Source organism: Squalius cephalus (genome assembly GCF_949319135.1).
Source record: "Squalius cephalus genome assembly, chromosome: 2".
NCBI lineage: Eukaryota > Metazoa > Chordata > Actinopteri > Cypriniformes > Leuciscidae > Squalius > Squalius cephalus.
This window is the reverse complement of record NC_137123.1, coordinates 2,331,889-2,344,479: the sequence shown is the minus strand read 5'-3', so window position 1 is coordinate 2,344,479 and position 12,591 is coordinate 2,331,889. Positions and strand designations below refer to the sequence as shown.

At 39.0% G+C, this 12,591-nt stretch overlaps 1 protein-coding gene across 1 annotated transcript in view; it reads right to left on the bottom strand.

The window, feature by feature from the left end:
* The window catches only part of LOC307154421 (adhesion G protein-coupled receptor E1-like), a 43,841-nt gene extending 31,627 nt beyond the window's left edge, over nucleotides 1–12,214 (bottom strand). The window contains exons 1-3 of the mRNA XM_079864348.1: nucleotides 12,109–12,214; nucleotides 11,662–11,982; nucleotides 1,426–1,457 (exon numbers count right to left, since the gene is read on the bottom strand). Of these exons, the coding sequence (XP_079720474.1) occupies nucleotides 1,426–1,457; nucleotides 11,662–11,982; nucleotides 12,109–12,148 (393 nt within the window). The 5' untranslated portion in view covers nucleotides 12,149–12,214. The remainder of the gene's footprint in view (nucleotides 1–1,425; nucleotides 1,458–11,661; nucleotides 11,983–12,108) is intronic.
* Nucleotides 12,215–12,591: the final 377 nt, after the last annotated feature.

Sequence of the window (12,591 nt, the reverse complement as noted above, 5' to 3'; positions counted from 1 at the left end):
TAACTTACACAAATTGTCGCCCTACTGTGAATTTGCTTGATCATTTACAATAGAGATTGATCGCTGCTAGAAACATACATGTTGTATTCACCAAAGTTAATGCTGACTGCATAGATCTAGCTAATTACATCCTTGTGTTGGTTTGGCGAACATGAACGTGAGTTCTCGCCACCTTTCAAAGGTTTTTCCGATGTAAATTCGGGACTTCGCGCCTTCCTTATCCTTGTCCCTCTTCTTTGCGAGTTGTTCTGTTCATCGGAACGTCGTCTCTTTGGTCGTGTGTCGGCCATAATTCAAACTTCCCTCTTCATGCTTCTCTCTCCTCCACACCCACCTCATGTGTACGCACACTAACCCCGCAAATGCGCAAACCCCACCCTCCAATACTTCTTGTCGGTTATTGGCTGGAACACTGTTTGCTGTGTTTCATGGTACGGGTTTTCACAGATTGTTTTTGTTGCTGTTTGTGGAGCCTGTGGTGTCTAGAGAGACCGCGTTTTTTTTACAGTGTGTTCAGGGGACAGGCAGCTAGCGGATAGTGAGGAGATGTTTGCTGTATGTGATAAAAAATGTTTTTGCCTAAAAAACGCGTGACATGACTTAGAGCACCTTTAACATGGCATCCAACGGGACAAAGAACGAGACTTTGCGCATGACTCAAACACTGGCAGACACAGCAGCAGTTGTAGGCAGGTATATTGATCATGAAATCAGAATTTTACTTGTCTTGAATTATTCATTCATTCATTCATTCATTTGTGTCACTTGTTTAAGTTAATTAATATGTAAAAAAAAAAAAAAAAAAAAAAAAAAAAACAGGGGGTGGCCAGGGGGCCCCAAGCAGCCACTTAGTTCGCTTATGCCTCGGGCCGGCCCTGATCCAAACTAACAAACTTTTGTCACAGAAGTACTGGAATAGTAGTTTAAGTTTGTAAAAGAAGTAATGAGAATGTGTGGTTGAAATGGACAGCTTTCTCTGCGCATTAAATCCCCCATATTGAATGCAGAACAATGATGTTGACAGAGAGTATAGGCTTCAAAGCTATTGTGGACCCGCTTACCCAAAACCCTGGTTTGGCAAATAAATGAATGACGGACAGTTACGTATTTCCAACATTTTATTATGTAAGCTTTATGTTACTCCTCAAATAACAAGGGGATTTGTAGTAATTTCTAGTATTAATTAATTAGCGAGTCCACAAACTCATTCTTTCAATTGGCCTTTGTATGCAGAGTATTATATGGTATGCACAGCTTATATGGACTGAATGCCCCCATAAACCATCAGCAATTATTAGAAAAAGCACGTTCATATTTCAGATTACACACATACAGTATATAAAATGCACATGTTATTGCACTGCTTCAGTTTAGACTATTATTGATAGGAGTCTCTACAACTTCAATTTCAGAAACTCAACTTACGTTGCATCCTTCCAGCGGCTTTATATTTATACCTGCAATGACAGAAATCAGCATGAAAACAATAATATAATAAACTGCAAAACTTTGAAAATTACTATTTTATTAAGCAGCAATTTCAGCAAGATTGTGGATTCAGAAATATTTCAGCAGTTGGAGAGCAGTGGTTCCAACTTTTTAGAGTGGTGTAACTCCTTCTGCGTACCCCTTCTCTTTCACTTAGACTTCAGTCATACCTTCTCCATTAAGGGACAATATTTATGTGCTCAGGGACAACACATGTTGTGTCAAATTTAACACACAACCTGTGTCGATTCTTAACACATCTCTGTGTTTATAAGGACTACACATTTTGTATTACCTTTAACACAACTAATGTGTTATTCCTCTTACACAGAAGTGTGTTGAAACCTTTTACACACTAATGTGTTATAGTTACACAACTTGTGTCAGATATGTGTCACATGTGACTGTAGTCGCTGTGTATTTGCCAGAGTGCCTGTGTTTTTACAACTGAGTGTTTGGATGAACACTGAAACGTATTGTTAACTTGTTTTTATGGAGTCCAGTGACGTTTAATAAAGAGTTTCTTTGAACATTTGTATGTTTAGACATCATGAGTCTACATAGACAAGCTCTTATTGAGAATTAACTGAGGTTTAGATGTTGATGTTTCACTGAATGTTTTATTTGAAGTCACCAGAATCGTGATTAATGGCTCCTTTATTTGAGCTCTTGACCCTTTACACTTCTTTTAGTTATTCTCTGGTTGCTTTAACTGTATTTTAATAAAATACATTTGTTATGGGGAGAGAAAATATGATCAGATGTTTCTTGATGATGTCATAATCAGCAAGTGCTGATCTGATCAAGTTTATGAGTATATTGATGGTGCACATTTATTTATGTGCTGTTAGTTATAACAATCTGTTGACACTACATCATGCTATCAAGCAGTGCAGAATAAAAAAAAATGTTTTCTGAACATTTTAATCTGCAGCAGAAACTAGTCAAACACAGACATCAAGAATCAACGTATGAATCTCAACAAACGAAAAGCTTTGCCGATAGGTCAATTTCTGGTCATCTCCTCACATGGTCAAATGGTTGATTTTCCAATATCGTACTTTTTTTGTGTGTTGGATCAATATTTCACAAATTGAATCTTTCTTTCATTTTGATCCCTACTTATCTGTTGATAAGTTATAAATGACAGGCAGCGAGCATATGACAGATTGCCTGCAGCGTATTGCTGCGCTACATTACTGCCGTTCTCGACAACGCACTAAAAGTGGGGATTTAGTACATACTCACATGAAGAGCAAATATAGACACAGAGTGAGAGATTTAAGACTCAAACTTTCTTTGATACAAAAACACCTTGTGCAAGTTGTTGTATTTAATGTTGATAACGAGCAAAAATGCAATTGTTCCCACATATCCACATCCACATGATGGCAAACGTGACATTGATTATCATACAACAGGTCAACAAAATCTGAAACACAAAATGTGTATTTTAAATGGAACCAACAGTGTAGCCTACTGGCTTAGCAAAGAACAACAGTTGGCAAAATACCGGTGGCCACAAATAACCATTGTTTATTTAAATTTTAAGAAACAGAAACACTGTAATAAACAGAAACATTTTACTTTCCTTATTTTGTTATAATGTTAAATTGTAGATTTTTTTGTTTTACCATATCTCATTAGATGTGACATGCTTCATATATGCTTCAAATATGAAGAAATGTATATATCATCAGTAAACATTGATTTTGTGATCATTCACTTAAAAAAAAAACTCTCTGATTTATTTGGTTCGAAAAACCACAACTGATTCCACCCTTCTGATGGGATCAGGATAATCCTGTTTTTTTGGATAAAATCGATCCCAAACCGAGTTCAAAGTTCTGAAAAACCCAAAGGGCAGGTTTGATCCAGATCAAATTTAAGATCGGATTACATGATCTGATCTTAGTTCAGAATCCCTCTTTTGCTTTTGAAAAACCCATTTCCAAGATTTGATCCAATCCGTGATCCGAAATCCCACTGGATTACTTTTGAAAAACTGGGCCCAGGAACAGGATTGAGCACCCCTGATCTATAAAATAATCCTGTTTGCAAATCTACAAGAACAGAATAAACCTGGTTCTTCATTCTATTTCCACATTCAAGCAATAGTTTTACAGACATTTATCAAATAATTTGAGTTTTGCATCTCATATTTGTAGTTTAAAATGACGTTTCCTCCTGAATATCCTCTCCCTGTCCTGATTTGTTGACCTGCTAAACACAAGCCCAGATAATTTGTCATGTTGTTCCCGATATAAACAATGTCACTTTGCAACATTTATTAATGCAAGTCAAGATTATGAGTTTAAGTCTTACATCAAGAGACAAAAAGGATGTCTGTTTCACATGTGAACGTCTGTTATTACAGTCAGTGTTGAGTATTGTGATGTTGTGGAGATCATCATGGGTTTGAGGTAGAGATGCACCGATTACAATTTTCTGGGCCGATTCCGATTTCCGATTTGTCATTGAGTTTGACCTGCCGATACCGATTTTAGCCAGCTCCGATTTCGTTTTTTCTAACCACTTTGCAGCACACACAAATATTTATTTTATATCTTTTCTGTAATAGAACATTTTACAATTTGCATAGTACATTTTTTTTTTTTTACAGATAAACGCTATAAAATAGAATTATATAAATTACTCCAGGTGTGGGTAATTTACACACATCTAAAGTGCAGTGTTATGGAAGAACCATTTCCTTTTCACATTCAATATCCAATCTTTTTTTTATATATACAGTATGTATTTAGCAAACTAAATGTCTGTGTGAAAACAGGGAATGGCAATAAAATAATATATAAATAAAAAAATAAATATAGCCTTGCAGTATAAAGATTTTTCTCAAAGCACACACACAGGCCTATTGCAATCACTTGTACAAACTGAATAATAAAACAAGTTTAAATGGGTACATTTTCTATAAATATTAGTCTTCGTTTAATTTTCTGACATAGCCTACTCCAGTTCTTGTTAAAACACGCTAATTCTGTGCATTTTGGGCACTTTTTTTTGTGAAATCCTATTTAGGCTATTTTGTCCATCAAAGGTGTGCTTTCCCTTTAATGAGCGTGAGCAGTGCAGCAAATAGACTCGGCGCCGGAACGCACTTCACTGCTCGCGACGCTCCTACTTGACGCTCATGCGCTGCTCACAGGTTTCCTACATGTGAGTTCCGTGTGCACGTGTGATGCTAATGTCGATGTTAAAGGGTTAGTTCACCCAAAAATGAAAATTCTGTCAGTAATTACTCACCCTCATGTTGTTCTAACCATGTAAGTCTTTCGTTCATCTTCGGATCACAAATTAATATATTTTTGCTGAAATCTGACAGCTGTCTCACTCCTCCATAGGCTTTCAGAGGGACCCAAACTCGCCAACCCAGAATAGTTATTTCACTAGTTCACACTTACAAATAAGTCAGATAGAATAAATGCGTATTTGGCGTGCTGTCCGAGGAGAGGGCTCCGGGCTCGGTATTCGGCCCGAACCCAGAGTACTCCCCCCGTATTCCTGGCTGTAAAGATTAAGCCAAGAGTGAGGAGTCGGGGTGGTGGAGGGATGCTGAAAAACTGTCAAGGAATATTAGGTGAGTTGACAGAGTGGATATACAGTATATATACTTCTTGTCATGCTGATTAGGGTAGACATAATTGTTTGATGACGAGTAGATTGGATTGATTATTTGAACGTGCTCCTCCCGAACTTTGTTTATAAAACATCATTAAAAACATTGTTAAAATAGTCCAAGTGACTACAGTGGCTCTACATTAACCCTCTGGAGTCTGAGCGGTTTTCCGGGCCCTGGAGGTGTTCTGACATGCTCTGACATTTGTGCTTTTTTCAGTTATTTATAAACATGTTAATGGCATAGGTGTAAATTCACTCTATATAGCACAAACAGGGCTACCAAAATATGTGATCACCATGCATGTATATTTTTTAATTTTTAAGAGAATAATGTTTATGCATGGTTATTGAAAAAAATTAAAATGAAAGTTGCTGAAATAAGACCACAAAACTCATAATAAATATGTGTCAATAAGACTTTTGACTAATGGATGTTGTTCCTTCGAGTTCTGGCTTCAAAATTATGTGAAAATAGTCTTGCTTTATCATTCACATAAAACAATACAATGATTTAAATCAGGGATGGGCAACTTCGGTCCTGGAGGTCCACTGTCCTACAGAGTTTAGCTCCAACCCTGAAAAAAATCACCTGCCTGTAATTTTCTAGTAATCCTGAGGACCTTGATTAGCTTGTTCAGGTGTGTTTGATTAGGGTTGGAGCTAAACTCTGTAGGACAGTGGCCCTCCAGGACGGAAGTTGCCAATCCCTGATTTAAATTGATGTAAAACAGGTTTTGCTTAGAAAGCCAATATGTGAGGAGGCGTGAACGAGGAGTGGTTTACACCTGAGAATACAATGTCCCACCCAATCTGCATAATGAGCCATTCATTCAGGTGTGACACTGACTGAGCCACAATGCAAGGACAAAAGATATATTTAGAAGAAGACTTATATTGACCATTTAAGATTTTGCTTACATCTATCTTGTAAATATGTTTTGCTATTTTATTAAAAAGGTTACAATTACAACAATAATTACAATTTCAACAATATTTCAAGTGTACTCTTTCTTTGTAAAAAAAAATTATTATAGGCCTACATTTTATCTATGTATTCATTAGTTTGAATATAGTCAACATTGAAACAGCTAACATCTTAGTTGATGACTTTATTTTTGACAAAAATAGTATTTTATATATATAGAAATTGCTAAACAAAAGCTTATTTGATGTGGCAGTATATTCTACAGTAAAAACTGTACTCAAATCTAGTCAACAAAATGTTGTCTTTCATACTTCGCCTGACTGTAACGTTTTTATGAAATATTAGGCTCATCTCAGTATAGCAATACAGTTTGCTAAAACATCATCATTCATTCACAAACACAATTTAATTTTAACCGTCTTTTTGCGAGCTGTGGTAAACAGCGTGCATCTCTGCCGTTCATTCATTCATAAACAGAAACCCGATTCACGTGAGAAGGAAAAAAACTTACTGTATTCCTCAGCTCACTCCTCGATTCTTCAATGTGGGCCTCTGACGAGAGTTCACGGGAGCACCAGGACACATGCCGAGAACTGATATTACGACGTTCTTCTTCTACTACAACTTGTTACTGGCTGCTCACTCCTTGGGAGTATTACCGCCATCTACTGTACAAGATGACGTCCCGACATCATCGAGACCTAAATCACAATAAGTGTCGAATTCAATAGCTTACAGTGCGCGTCTTCCTCTGCTTATAAACAGACCGTTTTGCGCTTCCGGCAATGTCAGGACGTCATCCAGTAGATGGCGGTAATACTCCCAAGGAGTGAGCAGCCAGTAACAAGTAGTAGAAGAAGAAGAACGCCGTAAACTCAGTTCTCGCCAGGCGGGAAGGAAGTCGACCGGAAGTTGAAGCCGGCCACGTGCCACCATCTTGTAGCAGAACTTCACCTGCTGTTAGCATCCCATTGACTCCCATTCATTTTGGCGTTACTTTGACAATGAATAACTTCACATCTGAGGCGTTTGAAGACTCCATTTGTCCACTATTTATTTCTAAAGAAACACGACAATGTATAAAATGCTCCATTACCTTGTAGCTTATGTTATGGCCCCGTAGAAGCAGTTTTTGTAAAAGTAGGCTAACGATTGCGTCATAACACGCGACTCTCTGTCGCACAGTCGAGAGATTACCGTATGGACGGGAGGAGAAGCTCGCGGGCGATCGGGGGGACGTGGAGGCAAAATGACAATATAATTAATCAGAATACCTAGCAAAAGTTGCTCCTGCTCCAAGCTCATGGACAGCTCCTACTCACGCTCTCCGTCTCGGCAAGTTTCGGAAGGGAATGATTCAGATTTCTCTTGGCACAGCTACTAGAAGACAGACGGGTTGCTCACGTGGTCCGTGTAACGCTCTGCTCGGTTTGAGTCTGCGCGTCAGGAAAGGAAGTGCTAAGAAATCGCTAAAAATGGGCTTCACTTGTCTCAATTGAGTTCCAATGGGGTCGCTGTGTCCATTTCTTTTACTGTCTATGGTTCTCGCACATGTGTCCTGGCGCTCCCGTGAACTCTCGTCAGAGGCCCACATTGAAGAACACTAATAGTTGGATAAAGTCGTTATTTTTGTTGTTTTTCCGCACAAAAAGTATTGTCGTCGCTTGATAAACTTAATGTAGAGCCACTGTAGTCACTTGGACTATTTTAACAATGTTTTTAATAACTATTCTGGGTCGGCGAGTTTGGGTCCCTCTGAAAGCCTATGGAGGAGTGATTCGTCAGATTTCATCAAAAATATCTTAATTTGTGTTCCGAAGATGAACGAAAGACTTACATGGTTGGAACAACATGAGGGTGAGTAAATACTGACAGAATTTTCATTTTTGGGTGAACTAACCCTTTAATCATGCGGCGCCCGAGTGCATTTGACCAGCATAAAAAAGGCATTTGTCAAACTGACCGGCCTAGGCTGCTGTACGTGAGCTGTATCGTTCAGTTTCGTTCCGACAAACGGGGCACTACTTTTTCTTTTGCTCAATATGTTCAACGTTAATAAAAGGTATCCAAGCAAAAAGTTCTCCACGCATTATCCTGCAGTTAATGAGAAATTATAATTTATTGGCGCACTATATTGACTGCGTATTGAGACATATTAAACTGTTGAGCTAGATTTTCAACCAATCAGCATCGAAAATGTAAGTAGGTCACAGCCGAAATCAAGCCAATATCACTACGCACATGTAAACATGGAGGAGGACGTAAGCAGCGCATCTTCATCTGATAGCGGCGATCAAGCTCGATTAACACCCGTAAAGTGTATTCTTCATGTCGGAAAAGATGGTGGGATAGGAATGTGCATTGGAATGGCTCAAAACGTCGGACACTACGGAGCTAATGTTAGCTATTGCTAATAAACATGTTGCCCTCCTGGACAAACCGGTCTCTGATGTCCCAACAACTACGGGTTTCACCCGGCCTGATATCGGTGTTTTATAGACAAAAAAACGCTTGACTTGTGTGTATGTGTGTGATGGGTAGGTTTAGGGGTCGGGTTAGTGTGTGTGTGTGAGAGAGAGAGAGAGAGAGAGAGAGAGAGAGATGGGTAGGTTTAGGGGTCGGTTTAGTGTGTGTGTGTGTGTGTGTGTGTGTGTGTGTGTGTGTGTGTGAGAGAGAGAGAGATGGGTAGGTTTAGGGGTCGGGTTAGTGTGTGTGTGTGTGTGTGTGTGTGAGAGAGAGAGAGAGAGAGAGATGGGTAGGTTTTGGGTTCGGGTTAGTGTGTGTGTGTGTGTGTGTGTGTGTGTGTGTGTGTGTGTGTGTGTGTGAGTGTGAGAGATGGGTAGGTTTAGGGGTCGGGTTAGTGTGTGTGTGTGTGTGTGTGTGTGTGTGTGTGAGAGAGAGAGAGAGAGATGGATAGGTTTAGGGGTCGGGTTAGTGTGTGTGTGTGTGTGTGTGTGTGTGTGTGTGTGAGAGAGAGAGAGATGGGTAGGTTTAGGGGTCGGGTTAGTGTGTGTGTGTGTGTGTGTGTGTGTGTGTGTGTGTGTGTGTGTGTGTGTGTGTGTGTGTGTGTGAGTGTGAGAGATGGGTAGGTGTAGGGGTCGGGTTAGTGTGTGTGTGTGTGTGTGTGTGTGTGTGTGTGAGTGAGTGAGAGAGAGAGAGAGATGGGTAGGTTTAGGGGTCGGGTTAGTGTGTGTGTGTGTGTGTGTGTGTGTGTGTGAGTGTGAGAGATGGGTAGGTTTAGGGGTCGGGTTAGTGTGTGTGTGTGTGTGTGTGTGTGTGTGTGAGAGAGAGAGAGATGGGTAGGTTTAGGGGTCGGGTTAGTGTGTGTGTGTGTGTGTGTGTGTGTGTGTGTGTGAGTGTGAGAGATGGGTAGGTTTAGGGGTCGGGTTAGTGTGTGTGTGTGTGTGTGTGTGTGTGTGAGTGTGAGAGATGGGTAGGTTTAGGGGTTGGTTTAGTGTGTGTGTGTGTGTGTGTGTGTGTGTGTGTGTGTGTGTGTGTGTGTGTGTGAGTGTGAGAGATAGGTAGGTTTAGGGGTCGGTTTAGTGTGTGTGTGTGTGTGAGTGTGAGAGATGGGTAGGTTTAGGGGTCGGGTTAGTGTGTGTGTGTGTGTGTGTGTCTGTGTGTGTGTGTGTGTGTGTGTGTGTGTGTGTGTGTGTGTGTGTGTGTGTGTGTGTGTGTGAGTGTGAGAGATGGGTAGGTTTAGGGGTTGGTTTAGTATGTGTGTGTGTGTGAGTGTGAGAGATGGGTAGGTTTAGGGGTCGGGTTAGTGTGTGTGTGTGTGTGTGTGTGTGTGTGTGTGTGTGTGTGTGTGTGTGTGTGTTTGAGAGAGATGGGTAGGTTTAGGGGTCGGGTTAGTGTGTGTGTGTGTGTGTGTGTGTGTGTGTGTGTGTGTGTGTGTGTGTGTGTGTGTGTGTGTGTGTGTGAGAGAGAGATGGGTAGGTTTAGGGGTCGGGTTAGTGTGTGTGTGTGTGTGTGTGTGTGAGAGAGATGGGTAGGTTTAGGGGTCGGGTTAGTGTGTGTGTGAATCTGATAGTGAGGACAGTGATCTTGGTATTTAGTGATGTGTATATGAAAATAAAATGAATATAGGACATATTTAATATAAATAAATGAAAATTAAATCTTGTTTACAATAATCATTCCTGTGAATATGTACATGTAGTGCAGTTACTGCTCGTGTATGCAAATTAATATTCACTATTAAATGTGTTATTTTTAAAAGTGGTTTTTTTTTACTTTTGAGTTTAACTTGGAGTGAGAATTGGGGGGGGGGGGGGGGGTTGCAAAAAAAAAACCTTGCAACACAATAAGTGTATTGTGATTGTCAAAACATTTTAGTAACTAAACTGAATTTTATTATGTTACAATGTTTATATGGTACAATTTCTGGTAAGCTATGTTTTTTTTTATTTTTTTTTTTTACAAATTTCTTGAAACAAATGTCACGATTTCAATTGAATTCTTGTGATTTGATTTAATATTGGCTCATTTGAATAAATATTAGGTACACAAGATAGGCATTAATTTTTAACTCAAGAAAAAAAAAAATACATAGGCTACATACAGCCCTATCAGCTGGTAGTATTATTTAAGGTTAAAAATAACTCAAATATAATGCGTTTTTTATTATAATAACAACTTTATTTAATGTTATAAGCACAAATATAATAAATATATAATATAGTACACATATTTAGCAAAATACTCTCTATAGCTCTTTTTCTAGCCAAATAACGTGCCTATATATTATGGTCATTAAATGGCTTTCCTGAGGTAAATGTTATGTGACACAATTGTTCTCCAGCTGTTTTATTGACCCCTTTGTTTGATTGATTGATCGATATTATGTATGAAGAATATACATTTCGGTAAGCTGTACTGTTTCTTTCAACATTGTTCAGTCGTGTTTACAAACGCCAAAACGGTATAAATTTATTGTTTGAATTTCGTAATAAAATTGACAGAATCTGAGAGCTGAGGAACCTGCTCTGTCTAGTCTGTCGGTCTCAGTGTCCTCGTTGCGTCGCGATTTGTCTGTGCGTGAGAAAATAGATGTGTGGCGTGAGAGCGTGTGAAAAATTGTGTGAGTCTCACGGTGAATGTGTGAGAGTTGACAGCTCTGTTATTATATTTTGGCTTAATTCTATTTGTTATTCAGATTTTACCTCAAATATTACCTTTGAATTGTAGAAGTTTTCTTGATAATCTTATCATGTTTACTGTCCCTAGATTCAGGTATATCACACTTTTCAAACTGGTTTATTTTGTACTTCAAGTGGTAATTCGGCATTTTTGGGTTTATATGATAAACAGGTTTGAAAGTGCAAAATTCACTATGTTTTCCGTTTTTTTCAAAATGGGCACCTTTAGCATATTTTTTCTCAAAAACTGCAAGGTTTTTCCTAAGGAATCTCTATATATTTCTAATGTTAAATATAAAAAAAGTAGGTAGTGCCCCACTTGGTGGAACGAAACCCTATTTCTAGGCCTCTTTTAGGCTACCGACAGCGGCCTAGCCGGTCGCCGGTCATGGCCGATCACGTGAAAATCTGATCAATCAGCCGATCAATCGGTGCATCTCTAGTTTGAGGGTCTCAGTTACTCACCTGTTATGATCTTCAGCTTCACTTCAGTGTAGGAATCCTTTTCTTTAATTATGTCAACTCCACACTGGTACGTCCCAGAATCCAGTTTTCTCAGATCTCTGATGGTCACAGAGAAGACTGCTGAACTTGTGTCGTCATACAGACAGAATCTATCATTCTTAACCCATTTATATTTCTCATTAGTCCTGATTCGATCTCTGCACATTGACTCCTGTCCTTTACAAAAATACTTTTTATTGTCTGTATATCCTTTATCATATTTGCATTTGATCGTGACTCCTCCTCCTGAATATCCTGTCACACTCATGGAGCTCACGACACCTACAACAAACCAGCATTAAAATTAATTAACTTTAATCAACAGTCAATAAAACAACATGAAGTTAAAGACTCTCCTCATCAATTCTGTGCTGTTTTTCACAATTTACTCTGAGTTCAGATTCTCACCAGGAATCATCAGCAGAGTGAAAGTCCAGATGATCTCCATTCTTCTCTCTTATTAAATGATCTTGTCTGTTGTTAGTAGCCTAGATTCAGTTTTTCTGAAGCTCTTGATGTGTGTTCAGAAGAGTTTTGAGTGTTTCTTTTCTGGTTACATGTTTAACATGAAGAGCTGAATGTGACAGAGACGCCCACTTCCTCTGAGAGAGAGAATTTTTTTTAACTTTAAATACACCTTTATTATAACAATTTAGTCTTGAATTATTCACACTTCATCCAACATTTTTTTATTTCTTTTATACACATGTATAACCCAACAGGAATGTCTTTATTGAGTAGTGGACACTCTCCTCTGCAGAGATACTTATTCTGCTCTTCATATCCAGACTCATAGGGACAGCGTATTTCAACTTTTCCTCCTTCATAACCAGTGAAAGTCAAGATCTCCGTCGTCTCACACGCCACGACTAAAAACATAAGAGAGAGAAA